The sequence below is a fragment of the Xiphias gladius genome, chromosome 21 (assembly GCF_016859285.1).
Source record: "Xiphias gladius isolate SHS-SW01 ecotype Sanya breed wild chromosome 21, ASM1685928v1, whole genome shotgun sequence".
In the NCBI taxonomy this organism is placed as follows: domain Eukaryota; kingdom Metazoa; phylum Chordata; class Actinopteri; order Istiophoriformes; family Xiphiidae; genus Xiphias; species Xiphias gladius.
In genome coordinates this window covers 15,441,171-15,465,633 of record NC_053420.1, presented here as the reverse complement: position 1 = coordinate 15,465,633, position 24,463 = coordinate 15,441,171, and the positions used below count along the sequence as shown (strand labels likewise).

Genomic DNA, 24,463 nt, shown 5'->3' with positions numbered 1-24,463 from the left:
ATAGTTATTGTTTGGAGTGTTTTTTTTTGTTTTTGTTTTTTTAATTTTTCATCACTGGACTCATATGATGAGAAGAAAATATTTGCAATCACAATTTAGGACTGTTTAGGACAATTTAGGACCACTGCCCTGTCAAACAAAGACTTTGTGGTCAAAACTGGCAAGATTATATAAAATGGCTATTGGGAAAAATTGAAGTGTGAGATAAAAGCAGGCAAAAATATGGACATAAAAACTGCTAGAATTAAATAAAAATGACCTGAAATACACTCCGTTGTCGTTAATAGAAGCAGGATGATAGCTCTCGAAAGTCTCTCATAATAAGCTAAATTACATGGTCATATATTTAGCCTGTATTTATTCATATTATTAATATTAATCTCATGATGTGACTTTATAATGAACACTTCTCTAGAGTGAGCTTCAGCATCTTTTCTTTTCTCCCAACACAATGATGCAGGGAACTGGTTTTTTCGGATGTGTGCTCATTTAAGGGGGATTTCAGAAAGGACAGCTCGGAGGATTAGCACGATTCATGGCAGTTCATGACATGTTGCGCCACCCTTCAGAAAATCATGTGTCTACCCGGTAGACTCGCGTTCGTTGTCATGGCCACGGCCGCCGAAGCACAGAGGAGCCCCGTTGCAAGATACGTCACCACGCTATTATTGGTTCGGCGTTCTGGCTCTGGTTCGGGTCCGGTCGTCGGTTGCTGGTTGCCGCGGCAGCGTCACGTAACCATGGAGACGTATCCTGCGTTAGCTAACCGGTGTCCTGTAGCTCCCACACTAATTTCCACCTGACTTACTTCTAGTAAATTATAAGATGCGTTGCTTCTCAGTGTAACTTTTGAAACGCTTTGGGTCAATGTAACAGGTAGAATATTTAATGTGGGTAAATACTCACGTCACCCCCTACCGTTCACCTGACGTTACGTAAAATGTTCAGGAATAATTATCAGGTGAGTGTATTTTAACCCAACTCAGTTAACTTAGGTCTTCTATTCTTTAAAAGCCACGCTCTCTGTAAATAATATCTTCTCTTTACATTGTACAGGCTCATAATGACAACTAATTCTGTTTCTTGCAGGGCGGAGCTGTGGTCGAGATCTTCAGTGGACAGGGAAAAGACCCTGTAGCAAAATGGAAACTCTGCGGAGGGCCATCAGCCATACGTAAGGTGCGTTCTCGGGGCTGCCGGTTCACCTGAGCTCATTCTTGTGGTCATTAAATACGCTCTTTATAGCACACAGTCAAATCTAACTAGCCGGTGTGTCCCGTAAGTCAAGCTTGCACCTACAGGGCCTACGTAGGCAGCAACAGATGTAATCTAATTACAGTCCAATAAGATAAACATCATACAGTTAAAGAACACCACAGAGCTGAGTTATGTCCCCTGAATGAAACAGTGCGTCAGAAATTGAACATTTGCCCGTGCCCTTCAAAAGAAAGCAGGTCTATAAATTTATTGTAGATGCCCAAGAGCAATACTAAGTATACATTTGCAAAGCTCTTGCCGACAGTTGATTTTTATGTCACAATAGAGGTGTTCTTGACACAGACTTCGCAGCTCAAAGCTCATATAGTATATATATATTGTTAGGCCACACCTTTGGTTAGCCCTATGGGGCATACAAATCTCCACCACAGACCCAAATCAACCACAGAAGTAACACCTGTAAAACAAACAAATTCATGGGATTGATTAACAGTAGTATACAAGACAACCAGGAAGCTAAATCAAAACACAACAGCAACAGAAAATAAAATCCCAGGCTGAGACGCAGCAAGGCCAGCAGTTCCCACGCTAGAAGCCTCATCTTTCTGATGCTGGCACAGGAGCTTTTAAGCACTTCATTCCCAGGCCAGGTGCACCTCATTGATGACAGATCAGGTAGCACCTGGGCAGAGATACAGAGAACACAGGAGAGGAAAAGAGACAAAAAGAGCACCGGGAACACATACAGTATATGCTCTCATAAAAAAAAAAGCATTTGCAGTCAGTGAGAGCAGTTACACTGCAAGTAAACAATACTGGTCACACCTAACAAGGACTTAGACCTAGCAAGGCCTCCTATGTATTATTTCTTCTCACAGGAGTATGATAAAGAGGTCAAAGGATTTGTTTACTGTCTGGAGGGAAGCAGCCAGACAGTCAAGATGCAAATGCCAGAGAATGGGAAAATGTCTCGTAAGTTAAAAACCACACTTGCACTCATTTATAAAGTTTGTTTTGCTTATTTCCACTTGTTCATGGTAATTCACTTCTTTGCCTTTTCCTTTGACTTAGTTGGGCTCCTCCAAAGATTCTTGGTCCTTCAAGTGAATATTCCTCAGTGCAAAGATTTTTCCATTGAGCTGATGTAAGTACAGCAGTGAGTTAAAAACCAAAAAAAACAAAAAAAAAACAGGAAAAAAAAACGTTCCTATACCTTATACATGGAAGCTCACCTTGAACATTTGGGGGGTGTGCAGTGTTGTAGATTTCAATAGATCTTTAACTTTGTCGCTGATAAAATAAGGCTTTAGATCATCTTTAATGGAGTAAATTCATGCATCATTTGTACAATCATTTCAGCATTTGTGCATTATTTAAGTAATAGCTTAAATAACCATTTATTATTAAGATATTGTTAAACTATTTGCTACAAAGAAGGCTTTTATCTTGCCAACAATAGTGAATTCTACAAAGTTATACAGTGTAGTTAAATAAATAAGCCAAATTTGTAAAATATATAATGCGTGGAAGTTGAGTGCTGGTTATTCTCTTTCACACATTTTGCCAGTGGTGGGTTTGATTGTGTAATGTACTTCAGTGAGCTTTTGTTGATACTCCTGAATTTAGTCACTGAAAGAAGAATGTCATTCTGTGAGAATCCAATGTTCTTATGATCAATAAGACACAGTTTATGCAATCAAGGTTATACAGGAGTCTGTATGAAAGTCTTTATGAAGCATTTATTGTGCTTAAAACTCTGCGGATTTGAATTCACTTCGTTGTTAAATTCAAATTATTACAGGCAAAGGCTGTGGTATACAACACAGGTGCTGCTGTTTTTAATTGTTAAGTCATGGAAACCATATAAAAAACCAAACTAGGAAGAGACAGCGTCAAAATTTGAAATAAATCTCTTACTATAAATCTACTTACCATATCATTTTAAGAATCTGAAAAGAATTGCCATTGTTCTTCTTCTCCCATTGGATTGTCTCATGACAGCAGATTTCACAGCATGAGATAAAGGTGCTGTGAAGCCTTTTATGAGCTTACCTTAGCTTGTAGCTTTCTCTGGTCTGGTCAGGACTTATTAGTGACATGACTGATGGCGGTAATACTTTATTTTATGGTCTGTTGTCTGTTATTCACAGGATAACTGATTCAGAGCACCTGAAAAGAAGACTTCACTTATCAACAGTGCATAAAGAGTTGACTGCCACACTCTTACATGCAAAGATTCCTTTTGTAGGATTGAAACGGAATATTGTGAGTGTCTAACTTATCCTTTCCAGATTCTTTTTGTATTTTTAGATTTGCTTTTGGATATGCCATAGTATGTCTTGAGTTCTATCTCGGATCCTTTTAACTACAAAATCATATTGTTTCTATTATCTCAGTGGTCTACTTTGTACATCGACGTTGTATCATTCACCGCTGAACTGTTCAAGGGATTTTTGACACTGGATGGCATCACATTGTTTGCTACCTGTAAAGTCCGCAGAATCTTCACCATGAAAACAGAGCCTACAGGAATGTCAGAAGATGGTAATGCACTTGGTCACGCCTAAATGATTCATGTAAAAAAAAAAAAGACTTTTATCAGCTTATCTGAAAGTTCCCTCCATGAGCAGTTAGCTCAGCAGTTACCAGTCAAGCCAGCAGTGGTCTTTACTTTGAATAGATTTGTTGGGAGTTTATGTGAAATTGTGTGTGGCGAGAGAGACAGATAGTTGGCTGTTTTCTGTGGTAGTTGGCTGAGAGCTCAGTGGTGTTTTTTGCTTAACTCTGATTTAGCTCAGCAGTGCCAACAGCTGCACTCAGTGCTGGCTGCTCGGTGCACACCTACACTACCTGCCATTAAAGACAGCTTGTCATTTTGTATTTGTCAGTTGATCAAAGTATTAGCTATGTCATTGGTTTTTGTTTTTGGTTTATTCTATGATTATGATTAATCTGAGATTTTTCTCATTTTAATTTAGATATGTTTCTCAGTGGAGCTGGCATCATGGATTTGATCCCACGCAGCTGCAAGTTCCCACCAGATGTAAACCATGTAACTCAGATGTTGAACATGGAGAACATGCAGAAGGCAGATATGAGGACTGGCCTTGTGAACTCTTACTGTGGTAGGTAAGATAAAATCACAGGATTCTGAATTGATCAATAAATAAATGGGGAAAAAAAGTGTAATGCATTTCAGGTTACATGGAAAGATTTTACATTAGTTAACAAAACAAACAACTTACATTATATGGTGGAAAGTGGAACCCTGTCCACTTACTTTTGTGTTCTTTTGGTACAGGACTTTTTCATGGTTTGCGCTAGGGCCCCTCATTTCAGTTAAGGGAAATCTTATTCCTGGATAATACAATTATATTTTAGACAAAGCTCCCAAAAAGCAAGATCTGTAAAGACACTGCCTCCCGGGTTTGGTGTGGAAAAACTTCACTAGTCTGTACAGAGCCCTGACCTCAACCCCAACAAACACATGTACAATGAATTGGAATTCAGCCTGGCTTTAACATCCAACATCAGTGGCCAGCTCATTAATGCTCTTGTGGCTGAAAGGGAGCAAATCCCAGCTGTCTGTTTCCCAACTCTCATGGAAAGCATTGCCAGAAGAGTGGAGGCTGTTACAGCAGCATATTAAAACCCATTGTTTTGGTATACAATGTTAAACAAACACATAAGTGTAATATCCAGGTGTCTACGTACTTTGTTGACGTGTCAACATACTTTTGACTATTTAATGTGTCTCATCTCTAAGGCATCACAGTAGGTTCATAGGATTTCTTTGTTCTCGGACGAACCTATGACAGGAATTCTGAAGGTGTAATTTTATACATTAAGAGTGGTATCAGCAACCACCAACCCATGACACAGTATGTAGAAAGATACAGAGAAGCATCATGGTGCAGAGATGGTTGCACGTAGGTAAATTGTTTTCCCCAAAGAGACTATGATGATAATTGATTTGTTTTCCTCATGTGAAATTCTAGTGGTCTTCATTTTTTTGTTCATTTGCACCTCTCCTCTACTCAGAGCACTGCAATTATCTCCTCATACAAAAAGACATGCACCAGTAATCCAGTTCTGCCACCTCTGTGGCCTTTTTTATCAGCACTTATTTATTTGTTCTGACAGCTGTCTAAGTCATGTTGAGTCAACCGGCAATGCCAATAGAAGAGAGCAGTAATCAAAAGCAAAAAATAGCTTTTCACAATTAGCATCTGCATTATTAGCATAACATTCCTAATCATAATTAAAAGGATTGCTATTAAAGTAGGCATCTAGCGTAACTGTGACAGGAGTTGCTTGGTGGATATTGTTGCTTCAGTACCCAATCTGTCAGAAACTGTTAAAAGTAAGCTACAGCAGTTTTTGTCATGCAACAACAAACAAACCCCAATACACCAAAGACATTCTGTTATTCTCAAGGTCAGTACATTTTCACAAAATCTCTGCTCAAAATATTTTTTTAGTCTGAGCCCTTCACACTGAACCTCTGGCTTCAAGCTTGCATTTTTCATCCTGTATGTGAATTATGTGACTTCTGTAAATCTGAAGCATAACCTCTGGAAGTTGCAGTGGCTACTTGATCATTTGTAGTACTGACAATAGATTAAGGAAATTGCTTAAAAATTGCAGCCATATGTTCCATATTGTTGGAGTACAAGGATTAGTGATGTACCATATATCTAGCATTGCCATAGTCAAGGAAAACAGAGATCAATAATGGCAAATGAATAATGGGAATTTCATTGCAGTTCCTGCCAGATCAACCAGTTATCAACAAACCAGGCCCCAGGGTGTATTACACGCAGCCTCAGGCTGCAGGGCTTGAGGAACACCTCCTCATACTGAAAGCAAAAGCAGTTCAGCCTCTGAGGGAAAGGGTAAAGGTGCACTCTTTATCTGGAATATGGTTATTGCATGAATCCCATAATAACATATATCCCTCTGAATGATTTGGACCAACATGTCATAAATTACTGTAGGTACAAAGTAGAATATGTTGTCTTTGAACTTGTCTCCTACAGGGATCCCCACCCAGTACAATGAACCAAAAAGTTGCTGCCGAAAGTCAGAGCATTGCCAACCTGCCCTCACTCTTCATGAGGGTAAATTTGATAGAGTACATAGTGTTGTTTTATTGAGCCCGCATTCTTTCTATAACTAAACGTGCCCTGGTCAACCTGCCTTTTAATCAACAATGATATTTTCATTCTTAATTAGATTGTTTCTTTGTATACTTACTTACACAAAGAGGTTGAATTAATTTTCCACTTCTTGGAAGACTTTAAACTCAGTGATGAATGGTTGTATCGGAAAACTATCAAAGCTGGCTATTAACCATGTATTTTTGTGGAATTTACTGCACATATCTGGGTCCAAATTGGTGTTTGGTGGTGCACGGGTTTGCCATGCCAGCCATCTTCTGGTTATCTGTCCAAATATGGTAGCTGCTCCTCATCCTGGATACCAGTGGAAAGCAGCTAACACGGGAGGAGCTAATGGAGGAAAGAAAGTAAGAAAGAAATTGTTACAGTTATAGTCTAAGTTGTAACGTGGACCCAGAAGCAGGATGCAGAGGCAGAGCAGTTACCGTAAAAGACAGTTTACTTGGTCTTTGTTCAAAAACAGAGTCAGGAATAGGTAGGCAATCATCAAAGGCAAACCTATCCAAAAAGGGAGTTGGCAGGGAGGCATACAGTATATGAGGCACATGAGACAATATGGTAAAGAGAGTGAGTTTGTGGCTAAGTATATGAACCAAATAACCGATAGGCAGGAATAAAGAACAGAAAATGTGAAATGTATTAAAAAGCAGCTGAACACAGGAGAAAAATACGGGTGAAAAGTTCTTGGCAATTTTACAGAGAAGCCACACTTGAGTCCAGTGGGTAGAAAACATTACATTACACAATTTCTTATTTGGAAAGATAAATGCCTTTTTTCTATTCTCACCTTCTTGAACAAGTGGTCAGCAAGCTCCCCAAGCTTGAATACCAATTTTTCTAATTTGCCAACAAAGCAAATCAAGAGTACATTATGTAGTGTCGGTTTGCTGAATTTGTTTCTCCTTGGTCTTGTTGGTATTCAGTAATCATTACATGAAAGCAAATATGTTTACTGAACTAAAATGGTACCATGGAAAATGTGCTTTTAACAGTATTTCACCATACCACACCATAGACACTGATATAATAACAATGTAAATTAAGAATCAAAATAACAATTCTAAAAGAAATTTAATTAAATTAAGGTAATTGCATTAATGGAAAAATAACACCTGTTTTCAGCTTTAAATGATACTCTTATTTTGCTACTAGACTCAGAAAATGAGGAGCTACAAGACTTGGTATCGAGTCTAATTGGCTTTAAGTCGATACCTGTCAATATCCTTTATCTTGAATGACTGAGAATCTTCATAGATGAAATTTACTCAGCTTGTTTTTTTCTGACTTGAATATTATATGCACCTATGCAGATCAGGATGATAGCTGTGTGACTTACAGCGCACTGTCCACTGTAAAAGTTCAAACTGTATTCCTCTCATTACAGGTCTTTTTGGCCTTCAGAGTGCACACAGTTATTTGACAAACTAGTGTGAATTGGTAAAAGCATTACAAAAGAACCAGCAAATGAACCAAATAAGAGTCCAGCTCTTACAGAGTATGTTCTCCTCACCAATTAATAAAAGCTTTTACAGTTTGTAAGACACCATTATTTGAGCATGACTGAATGCAAAAATGGATAATATTCCTTAATTCAGCTGAACATAATGTAGCTGGATGTATTCTCTTTGCACTGAATGAATGTAAGAAGCTCAGTTACTAAAATGCCTTCATTAATAGGGATTTTCACGTTGCATAATCAGTTCAAGGATATGCTTCTGGCAAGCTTTAATAACGTTGTGTGACTGTTTTGTGTTATAAAGCTATTCTAATGTTGAAAGTACTTTATGTAGGAACACTTGGCAGGTTACAGCCCCATCCCCCAACAGACAAACAGGGATCAAAGAAGGTACGGGTCCTTAGTGCTAGAAGAGAGAGCCTAGCATCGTCAGGTAAGATGTGTGCACTGCATTTTATATTAAGTATGTATGTTGGAATATAGTGTTGGGCATGCTGAATGTATCATGGTTTAGTACTGTATGTTAAGGTGTTTCATTCTTATTAACAGCCCATTCGGATGCTGTGCCTGGTCAGCACAGACAGAGGAGTAAAACCAGGGAGAGGTGCACTCTTCCGTCCAGTAGGCAAGAGGGCAGGCGGCGACCCCTGACACTAACAGAAAAGACAGAGCACCTAACAGCAGGTAAGGCTCACATCTGCTGTGAATGGAGAGGGTTCAACACAGCAGGAAGCAGCAGCAGGAGGACATGTACACTTTTAGACTGAGTGATGGTTCGAAAAGATGAAAAAGAAGGGAGCACAAGATGTGCATGTTGAGTGATATTGATGTCTACATTCCATTTTCTGATTTTACCAAGTAGCTCCTTAATACTTGAGAAAAATACCTTTTCGTACTATTAATTTATAAATAAGATCACTTCAAAATATTACATGAATTTTAATGAGCCTCATTCTGTACTGCATACACGGTGTTTGTGCCCCGTTTTCAATTTTGCATAACCCACTTCAAGGCCATTTGGAGGATTTTTGTTGAAGTAGCCCCTACTCCAACCAATAAACTCTTCCCCCCACCATTACCACACACACACACCAACACCCAAAATGAGTGCATGTGCTCTGAAAGCTCATTTATGGTTGTTTCTCCACAGCAGTAAGCTCCTTTGCTGCCGCCCTGCCCACAGACGGAAAGTAGTTAGTTCATTAATGGCAATGTGGCACATTAAATAAAAGTCAGAGGGACATCTCCTGGGTCCAGGGTTTGCCACACAGTGGGCAATTAGAGGAAGTGATTATACTGTCAAGAGGTTCAATTGAGCTCACTCATTCAGATAGAGGTGCCTCTTTCTTTGATCTCAGGCCTATCGTGGAGTTAAAGGATTCAGTGTTTCTTGCGTGCACACCTGAATGGATTCAATTTATATTTAAGGCTGAAAAGGCTTTTACCTCCTTAGATTCAGAAACATACTAGTGTCAGATATTGCAACGCTGCTGTAAGATTGTCTGTTTTTACTTGAACAAAAACAAGAAAACCACAAGTCTAAAGCAGGACAAGAGCAATATTTACATGGAAAATAGATGTCTAAGCCAGTTATGTTTTTAAGCATGTTTGGACAAAACTATCGCGTCATGAGTGACAATTTATCAGTAAACTGGTGTTCTTATTAGTGATGATGTTGTTTATATTGTTACATTCTCATTAAGGTATTAGCATAGTAAGGCTATTAACAGGATCTACAAAAATATCAGTGCAGGAGAAATGAATGTTCACTTTTGGCAAGCAAAGGAATTCATTACAATTTTGCATATTGTTATTATGAATTTTATGTGTATATAATCAAATGAACTTATAATGACATCAGCCACATTATGAAAACATTAATGAAAAGGATTTATTACTCACTGTAATTAAACTCCTGTAATTATTCTATACTCAGTCTTTCTGGCCAAGTCTTCCATTTGTATTCTGAAGGACTTTTTGAAGTATTATAGAATTTGTACACTCAAAGCCCTAAACTCCATTATATTATGACACTGATGTGCAATCACATCTGTTTCAAAATTCTCCTAACCAAGACAATTTACTTCTGCTCAGGTTAAAACTGTTTTGGTTTTGTCTTGTCTTTTAACCTTTTATTTTAGATGAGTGTTGCTTCAGTCCTGGAAAGGAAAGTTCCAGAGCTGCTCCCACCCCAGCAGAGTCTCTCTCCTGCTCAATCCGGCCAGGTTTGTCTTCTGACCTGCAGGTCTGGGAGGGTAATGAGGGGTCTGAGCCCCGGCTCACTCTAGAAGAGGAGGTGTTCATTTTCTCATCCCAGCCTCACTCACCCAAAAGAGGGCAAGGTCAAGGTGACCAGGAGAAGATGGAGATGGGAGATGACCAGGTTCACAGCAAGAGTGGGAGGCGGTACGAGGCTCAGCCAGAAGATGACTTTATCGGGAGTGAAAGTGATGAGGTACATTTGCTCTGGGGGAGAGACACAAAAACACTGTACTTTAAATGCCTGCGCATTTATAGTGCATCTTGACCATCTGCCTTGAATAAGAAATTTAGCTGCATTACATCACATACACTTGTAGTTTTGACAAATTTTGACCAATTTTAAAAACCATGAGTTGTCCATTTTAGCTGTGTAAAATTTTTATTACAACAGCGGTCTAATTTAATCACACTTCATCTGCGAATATTCAGTGCGTCATACAATCTGATATTATGCCCACAGTTTGATTTGATTGTTTTAAGTTTGATTAAATTTGAAATTGAAATTTTAATCTTAAATGTTAGTCTCAAAATGCACAGTAGAATTTGTATTTTGGAGGGCAATGTTTCATATTGCACATTTCACAGTATACTTTCAATTCAAAGGTCAGTGGGGTTATTTATCATCAGATAATTTATTAATGGTTCTGATAGTTAGAATAGTATTTTTCTTTATGCTGAGCAGGGAAATTAAACTGTTGAACTATGAGTACAAAGATGACTATCTTCAAAGAAATGCTAATTTCTTTTACTTATTTAAAACTTTATAATAAGTCTGGTAATTCAGATTTACGAACCTCGTTTTGTTGCACAGCTGATTAGTTTAGCCTTAATACATTTCTTTTTGGCACTCAAGTAATTTATTCTGTGCACCATGTTAAAGACAAAATCCATTCATGGTGCATTTTTTTTTAATTTTATTGATAACACCCTGTTTTCCTGCATGATGAGAATAAGGTATCAAACATAGACAATGTGTGATTATATTTCCAGATTTTGTATAATAGAGTCAAGCAAGAGAAAATCGTTTCTAAAACCTGAACAGTAAATGTCAAGTTTTGGTATTGGTACCTTAGGGCTCCTCTCAAGAGTCAAAATTTTCCACCTTCATTGTGTGTATGTGCAGATGTGCATGTATAGCACTCAAACCAGTTAAAATCTGGTTAGAAAACAGTATAAGGTGACCTTTGTAAACTTCAGGTATGGTCCTTTTCTCCTGCAAAGCTCTATCCAGAGTTGACATTTTTTTGTAGATTTTAAATTTCTTATGTTTGGAGAAGGGTTTTATTTCTATATTCACTTCTGTTTGAAGTGCTCAACCCTCTCAGTTTCCTTGGCTGCCATTTTACATTGTTTCCAAGCCAAAAATTGAATATGATTACCTTATTATCAGCACTGGACTACTAACCGAAACAAAACAAACAAAAAAAAAAGAAGACAGAAACCAAAACAAGTACTTGCTATTGGGGAGGTGGGGAGATATCACACGACACATTCACGTGCACACACACACGTGCACACGCACACACAGACAAAGACACAGGCTGTGTGAGAGATCACATACCCTCTTCAAAAACTGATTTCAAACGGTGCTCTAATAATGAGCCTACCAAAATACTTTTTAAAAGTATCAAACACCCACCCACCATAACAAAGCGACGTCCGGGCTTTGAATAGTAGAATATTATGTGCAGCATGTTTTCTTTCTTTCTACTTTTTTTTTTTCAAAAGACCTGCTGTACCCTGCTGTCTGAACCAGGACAATGCATCTGGACAGTTTGTGACTGAAAAAACTACAATAGTTGTGTGGCAAACGCTTGCATTTCTATTTCTTGTTATAACTGGATACTTGCTCTTCTGCCACTAATATTGTAATGCATATAGTTACATAGCTTATAGTAAGTTAATTTCTCTCTCCACTTTTACATGTAAAAACCACCAATGCAACTTTTTAGAGAATGTCCATTGGCTTCTGGGAAACTAAATTATAGCAACTATATTAAACAGCTGAGGTAAGAGACATGCTTGCAAAAAAAATTAAATTACAGCACTTCACAAAGAAATAACACTGAAAGTGTGTCTGAGGGGGGTGTTTAAAAGAGCACCTCTTCAAATTAACACATTAAAATCAGCTGCCATCACTCTGTATGAACTAGGGTTAGAGGGTGAAAAAGAAGAGCGTCATTTCATTCTGTGAGAGCAGAGTAAGTAATTTGCACTGTGTTTTGACACCACCAGCAGAAAGAAGGGCATTTTTATGTTTCCTGGCTTCCCACCCACAACTTTTCTCTGAGATGGTCATTTTGAAAATGACTAATCTTCACAGGGGCAAATGAGAAAGTCACATTTGTTTGTAATATCCAAAGAAAACACAGTTTTATAAAAGGACAAAATGGCTATTCATTCAGGTATCCAAAAAGATCATATATTGGATAACCACAGCTTTTTCAAATATAAAGTACACTCCACAACAGGCTGGAGTATGCTGAAATGTTTTTCTGTGATAGATTTTTATGATGGCTGATGGAGGAAGGCTACGTGTGGTGGAGCACAAAACTACAAACTGTATGGCCACATACGTTGAAAATATACTGTATTGCAGGACTGCTGGAGTTCTAACAACATCTCCCTAAAGGGTGAAAATGAAAGACATCAACTGAGAAGGTTCATTTAACTTATCATTTTTGTAATTGTACTGCTTCTTTCAAATATTCAGTCTGTTATTAATCACTGCTGCTAACTACTGCTTCCTTGCGAAAACACTAATGCTAATGCTGTCTCACTGGCCACAGTTTAACCACAATCTTGGTTCTACTGCCAACAAGAGTATCACATACCTGGTTTAAATCAGTAGGATATGGCTGGCATAAATATAAATTTCCGTTTTCCTAATACATTGGCATTACTGAGCAGTATGATAGGTCAGATAACCAGCTGTGGATGAGGCACAGAAGGGTTTTGTTGATGGGATTTAAAGAACTTTTGTTGAAATCAGGATAATTAGATGTGCTTCCTCAATACGTTAATTGTGGCAGGTAAGCCATTGGTCAGGTAATGTAGAGGTTCAATTCCTGCTGAAAATAACAATTAACATCGCATGAAAACAATTATAATGACAATGATTCAATATGTCAACAGGGAAGGGCATTTTTGTTTCTAATTTATCATGAAAGACATTTGATGAATTTATTTTTTGTGACCACTGTGATCTCTGTCTTGATATCCTGCTGAAGAGGAAATCTCCAGTTAAACCATTTTAAAAGCATCAGGGCAATAGCATATTGTGGTTTTTTAAATTGCCATAAGAAAGAAATAACAAAAAACTGGTATTTCAATTATATACTTTTAAATACAGTATATTCAGATATTTGACCATGTGCAGCATATATAATGATGTCATGTAATAATCAGATTCAGAAACACTATTCACTCCCAAATGGTAAGTAATAACAGACAAATCAGTCAGATATACAAATTTTGTTCCTTGTTGGGTGTAGAGGACATTTAACTGAACATGTATTCATGCCGGTTATACATGGAAGAAACAAAAATCCTCATCATGGGTTTAGGAAACCACCAAGCATTAAAGAATCAAAATGAGTGAAAGTTGAGGATCTACCACTCTATGGAACATACATGTGAAAATAGGAATTAAAATAATTTTTGATGTTAAATGTCATATTGCAGAAAAGCTTGTGTACATGTACAAAAAATAGGCCTGCGCCTGACAAAAACACATTGCAACTGTATTTGAAGTCTAAGGGTCCAAAAGCACTACTGGTCCAGAGTGATTTAAACAGACAGACTGACTGACCCACACTGTCACTAACAGGAATGATAAATGAGATGCAGCAATCTGTATTTCAAAGGCTATGGATGCCAAATTTGTTTATAAAATAAAAGAGAATTCATGCATAAAGTGCATCACATGCAACACAGCTTGTAAGACATTTTTTAACATTTGACCTAATCTTTGCAGTCCTATAAACTTAAACTTTTAAGAGACCATATTCTACCACCCTGGTGTATAGTAAAAAAAACAGATTGTGGTTAGTTGCCATCCGATGAAGGTTGGCCTGATTTTGATTTTCATTCATTTATGGCAGGTTGCTCAATTCTCAACTTGGAATAATATCATCTTTCAAGGTGTTACATCAGGTTCATGCAATTCTTTTGAGCTAACGTTTGTTATTAAACATAGAGAAATATTAAAAGCAAAACAAAGTAAGGAACTTTTAGAGTATGAACTATTTTGAAATGTATGAGAGACAATGAACCAAAGTAAAATTAGTCATATTTTCAGGAAAATGCAATTATTTTAATTCAATGATACCTCTGCAGTTGTACAGAAAACTGCATCCATCCTACTTTACTCTGACACTTGTCAAACAACATGTTCTCAACACACAGGCTGGCACACACTCCAAACCAACATGCTCACAGCAACACTGTGTATGTACGGCCTTTCAATAATACATGTAGTTCATTGCTTATTCTCTTACACAAAATGATAAACCATAGAAAGAAAGGCAAAAACAATAATGATAATAATAATAATAATAATAATAATAATAAGGAGCAGGTGAAATAAAAACCTCAAGGGGCTTATGATAACCTTTCCCCCGAAAATAAATCTAAGAGATTAAGAAAACGCCTCAAAAAGAGACAGCAAGTGGGACAAAAGTGAGAGAGCAACTGAGAGTCTCGCAGTACTAAGGAAAGCTTCAAGCTTTTAAATTCAATGTCTATATTGTAAACTTAATTTATGTAGATATGCTGGCAATCTGGGTGTGAGTATTCCACAGTTGGACTCCTCATGTATTTCATGGAGGACTGGTAAAAACTAGTCTGGAAACTAGGGAGATGCCGCTTACTACAGTATCTTGCGTTTCAAAGTTGAACTTCTCAGTCAAGATAAGATATATATAATCAAGTTATTACTATTGGTCTTCTAAATTTCAGTTTTTAATATAACTGTGTATATAGTGCAGAGAAAAAAAATTAAAGAAATACTCCATCACAAACGTTAAGTGGCAAGAAAAAGTAAGCGAACCCTTTGGAATTACCTGGTTTTCTACAGCAATTGGTCAGAAAATGTGATCTGATCTTTATCTATGTCACAAGTGCTTTGCTTTAGATAATAACACACAGATGATTATAATCTTCTGTGTCTTCATTGAAGACACCCATTACACATTCCAAATGCTAGTGAAAAAAGCAAGTGAACCATTGGATTTAGTAATGGTCAAACATCCTTTGGTAGCAATAACCTCAAACAAGCACTTCCCGTTGCTGCGTATCAGACCTGCACAACATTCATAAGGGATTTTGGACCATACTTCCTACAGAGATGCTTCAGCTCAGCCATATTCTTAGGATGTCTGGTGTGAACGGCTCCCTGAGCTCATTCCACAGCACCTCTGTTGGGTTAGGGTCTGGGCTCGGACTGGGCCACTCGAAAGGGCAGATTTTCTTTGTTTGAAGTCTCTCTGTAGATTTACTTCGATATTTAAGGTAAATGTCCTGCTCTAACTCTACTGAGCTTCAGCCTGAAATTATTCTGTAAGAAACCTTGATAGATTTGGGAATTAATTTTCCCCTCGATGGTGGTTAGCTGTCCAGGACCAGAGGTAGCAAAGCAGCACGAAATCATAATACTCCCTACACCATACATCAACTTTAGGATGATGTCTTCATGTTGGTATGCAGTGCACTCTTTACACCATGCAAAGTGCTGCTTGTTCCTCCAAACAATTCAACTTTAGTTTCACCAGTCCAAAACCTTTTTCCCAGAGGCACTGTGGAGTGCCAATGTGCTCTTTGGCGAATTCAGGTGTGCAGTGATGTTTTTTTGGAGAGCAGCTGCTTCCATGTTGTCCTGCCATGGACACCATGCTCCATTCAACCACGTACCATGATTTGCGTATGGTAGAGTAATGAACAGAGATGTTAACTAGGTCCAATGGCTCCTTTAAGCCTTTAGCTGTTACTCTGAGTTTCTTTGTTACCTCATTGATCAATCTACGTTCTGCCTTTGTTGGAGTCATCTTAGCTGGGCACCCACTTCTAGAGAGAGTAGCCACAGAACTATAGCATCTCCATTTATAGACAGTTTGTCTGACTGTGGAGGGATGAACATCAAAACTCTTTGAAAATACTTTGCAACTCTTTCTGAGTCATCTGAGATATCTTTATTCACATCAGCAGATGCTTCTTGTGAATAGCAAACTCAAAATGTTTTGGCCTACCACAATTCAAAAGTAGTCAAAGGGTAGCTTTAACAGCGTCAGTCTTGTTTCATTGATAGGACTCAGGTTTGCAAACTCCTGACTTCAATTAGCTTTCATTGATCTCACTAGCCGAGTGGTTCACATACTTTTTCCAACTTACACTTTGAATGTTTGAGTGATGTATTCAATATGGACAAGAACAATACAATGATTGTGTTTTTTTAGTCAAAATAGATTGTATCTGTTAATAAATTTAACTTAAATGCAGGTAATTCCAAAGGTTTTACTTACTTTTTTTTGCCACTGCATGTTTTGAATATACCCCCCCACCACCACCACCACCACCACCACCACCCTTAGAATTGAATAGTAGCACTTAAAAGTTTGTAGCTTGCTCCTTCGTGGACAACTGCAGCTTTGAATTACAAACATTCCCAATGCCTTCCAGGTGTGACCCAGTTTCATGGTGAAAGAAAAAGTACCAAACGTCCATAGAAACTAGAAATCTTGCACCACCTCTTCATCATAATCACTTCTGTTCTGTCCCCACATACTGTATGCATGGTATGTTCCAATGGCTTGATACCCGGCTTAGCCAGTTTCTCGTTAGCTGTTTACATCTATGCTCACTATACATGCTTTTATCGGTGTGGGGTTCTAAGATGGGCAACTGGTTTACATCTGTTGTTGTATGACAGAAGTAGTTTTTGCCACAGGAGGTTTTTCGAAAAATTACCCTGGGTGTTTAGATACTTTTTTTTTTTCGCAGTGAAACTGAGTCACAATGGGAATCCATTGTTCCTGTAGTGAATCCAGCTGCATTCCTCAGTAAAAGATCAAACTTTTTAGAATTACATATCTTTCAAGCCTATAGGAGTTAAGTTTTAATATTCAAAACATTTCATTGGAGTATTACTTTAATGTTCAAAAGAACCATGTACTGTGTATGTACGTGCAATGTGTTATGTAACATGATTGGTAGGCTACAAATTTTGAACTATATTACTGAGTGCTAACTTTGAATCTGAAGGTGGGAAAGATTAGCAGATTTAGAGAGAATGTCATTAGTGTTTTTAAACGTGAGGTTAATTTAAAAATGAGCTGCCAACACCTAGTCAATCCCAGTGACTGTGTACCATCTCATTATCATGATTCATTATGCACATATCAATCTAAAGTGCAGAACATAACATTGAAGTTGTTCAGCTAACATCAGAAACATTAGAAAAAGTCTACCATGAGTACCTATCCCTTTTACAGTGTCTTTTACAATAATTTTAAAGCAATCATCATTCACTTAGTGAATGACACTTGTAATTCTTTCAGGATAAGAGCTACACCACGTTCCAGCAACAAAGAACTATTGTTGAATCCAACCCTGCTGCTCCCAGAACTCCTGATCCAAACTTGGATGTGCAAATTAAAGTCCATTCTAAGTCTCAAACCATGGAAAAAACATCACCACAAGAGCTTAGTCCGGCTGCCACAAATATTGATACTCAATCTCCATCCAGTGGGAGAGCTGAACTAGCTGGGATGGTCCCCACACACTGCCTCTCACCCAGTGCAACTCCCAGCAGACAGGAACACAAGTGTGGCCCATGTGAATCAGAGGAAGTGAACCAGGTTCTGGATGGGAACAGCAGTGTAACACTTTCTAGGAGACTCCTGCAAGAATTCAAATTGGATGACTCCCCACAGCGCAAGGTACTGCTTACAATTTTAACAACCATCAGCCATCATCCAGAGTGCTATGACTCTCAAATGTTTGTTTTTTTTTGTTTTTTTTATGACACAGGGACAAACATATAAATTACTATTATTTAGAGTTTTCCCCCCTCATAATTAATCTTCACTGTGAGATGCCCATGTTTGATGCTACATTATATTGCCATAAAAGAGATTGCCAATTTGGAAAACCTCTCATTGTGTAAACACACACGAAGCAAAAATGCTCATGATCACACAAATGTCACACTTATACAGGTAAACAATTGACCTCCCTACAAACATCTTCTCGATTTTCAATAGCAAGCTGATTTTTTAATTTTTATCCATAATGCTTTTTGATGTAAAAATTTGGCAGCCACATTAAGGGAAAGAGCAAGAGCAGGTTGGTTGAAATTTGTTGTTATCTATAAGTTCCATGTCCAGGTGAAAAGATGCAATGTTTAAACTATAAGCATTAAAAAAAACTAATATTTTAATCAACTGACTATGAGGTGAAAAGGGTCTTTTAACCCCTTTTAGCTAACTGTCTTGGTTTTAAGACCTGCAAATTTATTTCATAGTTGAGTCTGAACCACTCTCAACAATCCTTATAGACGATTGTTTCCACCAGAAAAGCTTTGATAAACCCCCTGTACACTATTTGCCCCACACCCAACAGCAGACACAGAGACCACAAAAAAATAAAAAAGGGAATGAATGTTTTTATGGTTTTCTTGCTCCAAAATTGATTAATGTAGCTTGGTTAAATGAGCAATAGTTTGCTTAAATACCATTTGAATGTGCTTGTTTACGGTTATTGTAATTAAATCCCAAAGTCTTACATAGATAGTTTACAGTTAAAATTATATTCATCTTGGGGACGTGGAGACTGAGTTGTTGAGGCCTCGTGGCGAATCCGTAGCTTATTAAAAGCTCTGATGGTATTCTGTCTAGCTGTCTCTCTTTGTCTATAGTAATGTGTGATCACTGCTGATTGGATGGCTAAAGAGGACTTGTGAAAAGGTTTGTACTGCCTTGCCGAGAAGGATCAGGCTATGGTCTGTTACAAATTGAGGTGGGCTCCTGCTCCAGTTGAAAAGATCCAGGATCAGAGGATAGTCAACTGGAGCGATCACAAGGCCTGAAGGGAGATCTGTCACTTGGTTGTTGCTTTTTGCATTTACACAACTCACTGCTGAGACATATCCCAGCATCCTTCATCAGTGCAGCTCCTGACTGCTGATTTTGCCAACTCTAGCAGGCAGTATGCAGTGAGGGCTTTGACTGAAAGGTTGTCAGAGAAATATGACATAGAGTTTGTTTCTTTTTCCCTGTGGCCGTGGTTTATTGACTGCCATTGATTCAACACCATGGCAACACATGCTTCCTTGCACTTTGTCAAATAAATCAAGTTAGCATAGTACTCTCTTAAACCAATAGATTCACTGTTAAAAGACATTTCCTCAGAGGGTCAAGACAATGGCTTACATCCAGCATTGCCTTGAGCTCTATCTGGGACTATAGTCTGTTGTTTTAAGATTTACACTACTTTGTTGGCTGCATAAAACATTTTGTCAATTTTGCGGATTTAGTGTATATGTGTGGCTGTGACTAAGTGCAAAGTATTGTTTTTTGGATTGCTTCCAGCTAAGTAATCTTTATTTTATGGTGGTTCATTTTAAAGGAAGCAGATGAGACACTGAAGCCTGTTGATTCCAGTCATTACAACCTACAGCTGCTTGGCAGTCCAAGGATGCATGGGGATGATGATGAGGAGCTCAAAATGCTGGCAAGCTTAAAAAGGGAGCAGGAGGAAGATGAGTATAGAGCCTCGGGCCTCAGTGGATCTCAGATCCACCAGTGTAATGTCAGCATCAGTATGAGCAGTGACGACACCTCTACTTGGACCCACATCTCCATGGTATGTGCTATCATACTTTGCTGCTATTGATATTTTCACGTCAATTCTTTATTAACAAGCTACATACATGCAGCTTATCTACAAATTACAATCATTAGTAGGTTGTCCCTCCTTCTATCTCCTGTCTAGAATAATTTCTGTGACCCTGGCTGATCCTCACCCACTAATTTCCATTTCAAGCCCCCAACTTATGCCACCATGAAGTGATAATGTACCTCTTTCTCCAGTGTATTTTCTGCATTACAAAAGATTATGGAGATAGAAACACATTAATTGGCCTCTTGCAGCTTTTAAAAGTACACTGGCATAATATCTACAGTTCCCCCAGAGATGAAAAATTATTTAGGTCATTTGAAATTGTCCCCATAAGTCTTTTAGAATTCAGAGATGGTATAGTTTGCTCTTGGCCATTGAAGGTCATTTAGATCTATGGTCTATTAGCATAAGCACATTGCACTTATGAAGAGAGAACACTGCCCTGCCTGGCCCTACTGGCTCCACTGGACAATCCCCAGTGAATACAATCATTACAAATGCTTGAGTTATAGGCCTGTTACCATTTCTGTACATGCAGGTATCCGTTAATATACTGAGATTCAAGTAGAAGACAATGAATAGTAGTATTACCACTGGGATTATCATTTCATTGGTTTTTGAGGACACAGTGATGTGGTCACCAATAAAAGTGTGTATCTTTAGACCTTCAAGTAGGTACAGTTTTTTACAGGGACAAGATGAGACTTAAATTTGACTTTATCAAACCCTGAGGTGATGTTTTGTGAATCAGCTGCAGTGCTTTACAATTCTAAATTCTTATGGCAACAGCACCACCAACAGCACAGTTAGAAAATGCTTGCCAACAAAGACAAAAAGACATAAAGAAAGATACCGACCATAAAACAATTTTTTCAAATATAAATATTATCATGGTGACATTGTAACAAATAGAACTTCAAAAAATGGCTTAATAAATGTCTGTCAGAGATAAAAACACGAGGTGATTATGGGACCTAGGAAGAGAATAGTTACTGTCTGATGCTGAGACTCCTCCATTGAAACTGACAAGCCATTTATTGTCTCTGAATGTTGTGATTTGAGTGGTCCCCACTGTTGCCACCCATGCTGCTGCAGCTTCTGTAAAAGGCCTAGATATAAATTCATCCCCAGGCAAATGTATGCTATACTTCAGTAACTAGGTTGAACACAAAAAAATCAACTTGTAAATGTTGTATGATTGTGTGAAACTAGATTTTGGACACTTGTATGTGGTCCAAGATTTGATACATATTCTCTCTGTGAGCTCTCTTGTCAGAATTTATAAGTTTTTCACTTGGACCACAATGTCTGATTTCAGCTACAAATGGCAATGAGAGAGACAAATACCAAGAGAGCAGACACACAAACAGTGAAATACCCATGATCTTTACAGTATAAGGTATTCATTTTCCCTTGGCTTGAAAAGTAGCTGTTTTCTTCCTTCACAGTGGCTGTGCTTTGCTGACTCTGTATCAGTTCATGTTCTCCATTGGAGATGTTGGATAGTTAGTTTTGATATAAAGTTAAGCTATTAGATAGTTTGAATGATGGGAAGAAACATTTAAACCGTATCAATCTAACCGTATTAATCTAATCTTAAAGTCTTTTAAAAAATTTACTAAATTCAAGAACTGATTGATTAGATAATTATCAGATTTAGTTTTCCGTATAAAGATGATGACACAGTTCGTCTGCTTTCTAAAATTTCTGCCAGTCAGTCTTTGTGCCAGAAACTCTCACAGTAGACTGTAATATCTGTCTGTTACAAACAGCATGAGCGAGTTCAGGGGAGAAAACCACGGGTTTGATCTATTTTTATCTAAATGTTTTGTACATAGTATGATGATAATATGAATATGGGTTGATTCTCACCCTTGCAGTTGAGGTTTTTACGAGGATTAAAAAAATAGTCTGGTGCAGTTTCACTTAATAACACATGTACAAAGTCCATTTTTAGTGGCAAGCGTCTTATATTTAGGTGTGCAATGCTGAGTCCAAGATGTCTGAAATTCAAAGGAGGATTAATAATATTAGATGTATTAGGAGAGGAAATAATATTAGAGGAAGAGTAGTGAAAGGTCTGAAATTCACTAATGTAATACTGCTCAGCCTGTAATTCTGTCAGGCCAGTTGTACAATGGGGGGGTAAATAACAGGAACTGCATACACAGAAGAAAAGAAGGAAAACAGGCACTAGAGTGAAGCTGACTTGACAGCCGTCACTTGGGACATACCTGATAAAGAGGGCAGTAAGATTGACGTTAAAAAGACATTATCTGTCACCAGCACTGTTTGGCTGAACATCTTGGCCAAACAGGTGAGTGTAGTCCAGAAATACTATGCAGCACAATTTTATAACCAAATGTTTTGAACCAAAGGTTTCTCCTGAGTTTTATGTTTCCATAACAGAGGGCAGGCAAAGGGCCAGAAATAATAGGGTCTAATGCAATGTTGATCAGAGACAGGAAGAGCCCTTTTATGTTTTCTGGTTGTTGTAGTGTCATTTGTAGTGCGTAAGGGCAGGCTGGTAACAAAAAACAGCCCAAAAATTTGCTGTGAAACAACCCCAATGTGATACACTACATTCAAACTGACACAACATGGTGTCGATCAACGAATCATTAATACAAAAATTAAAAAAAAACAAAATACAAAATTTGTCAATCTGTGTTGTTTGTGTTAAGCTAATATGTCAAACGATGAAACTGATTTTCCAAGGTTTTCCTCCCAGTGTTTGTGTGTTCAGAAAAAAAAATTCAAATTTGAATTTATGTAATGATCACTTGACACCTAATTTAACTTAATAGCCTTCTGTCATTATCATAATCATTTAAAATATTGCAAAACAGTAACAGCAGAAGCAGCAGACTCTATCCAAAGGAGTGCACTACTGTACATTTACAGCAACTAAATTCACATAAAGAACACTATATTTACATAATATCACACAAAGCACATTATATTCACAATGGTTTTTGTTTGTAATTTCCTTTCCGAAGAGTATAGTGTAAAATGTTGGGTTTTCATATGTCTGAGATCCTCCGTGAAATGTGAGAACATAACAGGCCAGAGAAGATACTTCAGAGGTGCACACAGATCTCCCCAGCATGTGGCTTGTGTACCTGATTGGTTACTCTTCTTCGTTCAGACTATTCATACCCATCTTCTGAAGACATAAAAAAATCAATTGCTATCAATTGCAGTAAAACACATTCTGCTTGTTTACCTGCACTGTTTTGTTTACATAAAATGGGAGCTGTGTGACACAAACATAAGCATACAGATACTGACTTTCTATGCAAAGGAAGACTGAGGAAAACCTGCCCTAAGTTGTCAGGAGGTATCATCATCACTTGTAGACTGCTTAGATAAATCTGTTATCTTAGCACACTTTGCAGCATCAGCCAGCAAAGTCCTTTCTATCCATGTTTCAGCAGCGAGTGCTAGATACTTTCATTTGTAATTGCAACTGCTACCTGCTATTACAGCGCTATTGCACCAGCCATGTCGATGCAACTAAGATGACCTATTGAATATCTGTACGCAGTATAGGCTGTATTATGGGGTTGGGGGGAAAAAAAGACCGGGCCTCAGAAGACCAACCCACTGGGAAAATTGCCCAACTTCCACCAGATCCTCTGTTGCTGGTGCTATGGGGTTGCTGGACTTTTCAGTGAAGCTGCTCTGAAATTTAGGTTTAATTTCTACTGCAACACCCCCCACACATGTACACACACACACAACCACACACACACACACGCCGACACAACCACGCACACACACAGTACCCACCTACAGTAGTTACAATGTCATTCTCTGTTAAACACAAGGCGAGATATTCAGCTCAAGTGATATACATGTAAGGTTCAAAAGCCTGTCTACGTAAATGCACCTCTGAATAGAAGATTTCACACAATTATGCACACAAGCAGCGAGCAATTAACAGACACAGGTTTGTGCACATTTCAGCCTCAGATCCTGAGATCACAAACTTCCAGTTACTAACACTTAGACTAATGAATCAACAGTTCCTTTCCATAGACCTAATGTTATATGAATGAGCTTGGCACAGAGATGAAATAAGGAGTCAGAATTATTTGTGCCTCAACCACCAAATGCATTAAATTTATAATAGGCAACAGAGGGGAAAAAAATCATGCACTTACCATTAGACATCTTCATAATAATACAATGCATCTGTTGTTGTGGTTGAGTGTGATGGCATCAATGATTTTGTACTGTCCAGGACCGTTGTTCTCTGTGTTTATAGCCAACAGTGACAGGTTACAGGTCTGAGAGTCACCACTGCTGTTCCTCAAGAAGTCTTTTAAACAACACAGACAAGAAAAACTGCGCTCACAGCTTACTGACGTGACAGGAAGTGTTAGAGTAATGCATATCAGTTGGTACAAGTCTAGAAATGCATCTTTGTATGGTCTCATAAGAGATGGAA

General features: G+C 38.1%; 1 protein-coding gene across 2 annotated transcripts in view; it reads left to right on the top strand.

Annotated features, from left to right (window-relative positions):
• Window positions 1-919: 919 nt before the first annotated feature.
• The window catches only part of cfap20dc (CFAP20 domain containing), a 30,902-nt gene continuing 7,358 nt past the window's right edge, over window positions 920-24,463 (top strand). Inside the window, exons 1-12 of one of the 2 annotated variants that reach the window (XM_040158649.1) lie at window positions 920-961; window positions 1,090-1,179; window positions 2,097-2,190; window positions 2,290-2,362; window positions 3,369-3,483; window positions 3,615-3,762; window positions 4,197-4,343; window positions 8,189-8,287; window positions 8,404-8,538; window positions 9,996-10,309; window positions 17,670-18,050; window positions 19,738-19,974. In XM_040158649.1, the coding sequence (XP_040014583.1) occupies window positions 941-961; window positions 1,090-1,179; window positions 2,097-2,190; window positions 2,290-2,362; window positions 3,369-3,483; window positions 3,615-3,762; window positions 4,197-4,343; window positions 8,189-8,287; window positions 8,404-8,538; window positions 9,996-10,309; window positions 17,670-18,050; window positions 19,738-19,974 (1,854 nt within the window). In that variant the 5' untranslated portion in view covers window positions 920-940. Of the gene's footprint in view, window positions 962-1,089; window positions 1,180-1,864; window positions 2,191-2,289; window positions 2,363-3,368; window positions 3,484-3,614; window positions 3,763-4,196; window positions 4,344-8,188; window positions 8,288-8,403; window positions 8,539-9,995; window positions 10,310-17,669; window positions 18,051-19,737; window positions 19,975-24,463 lie in introns of those variants that run through there. The other variant, XM_040158648.1, reaches the window with a different exon arrangement.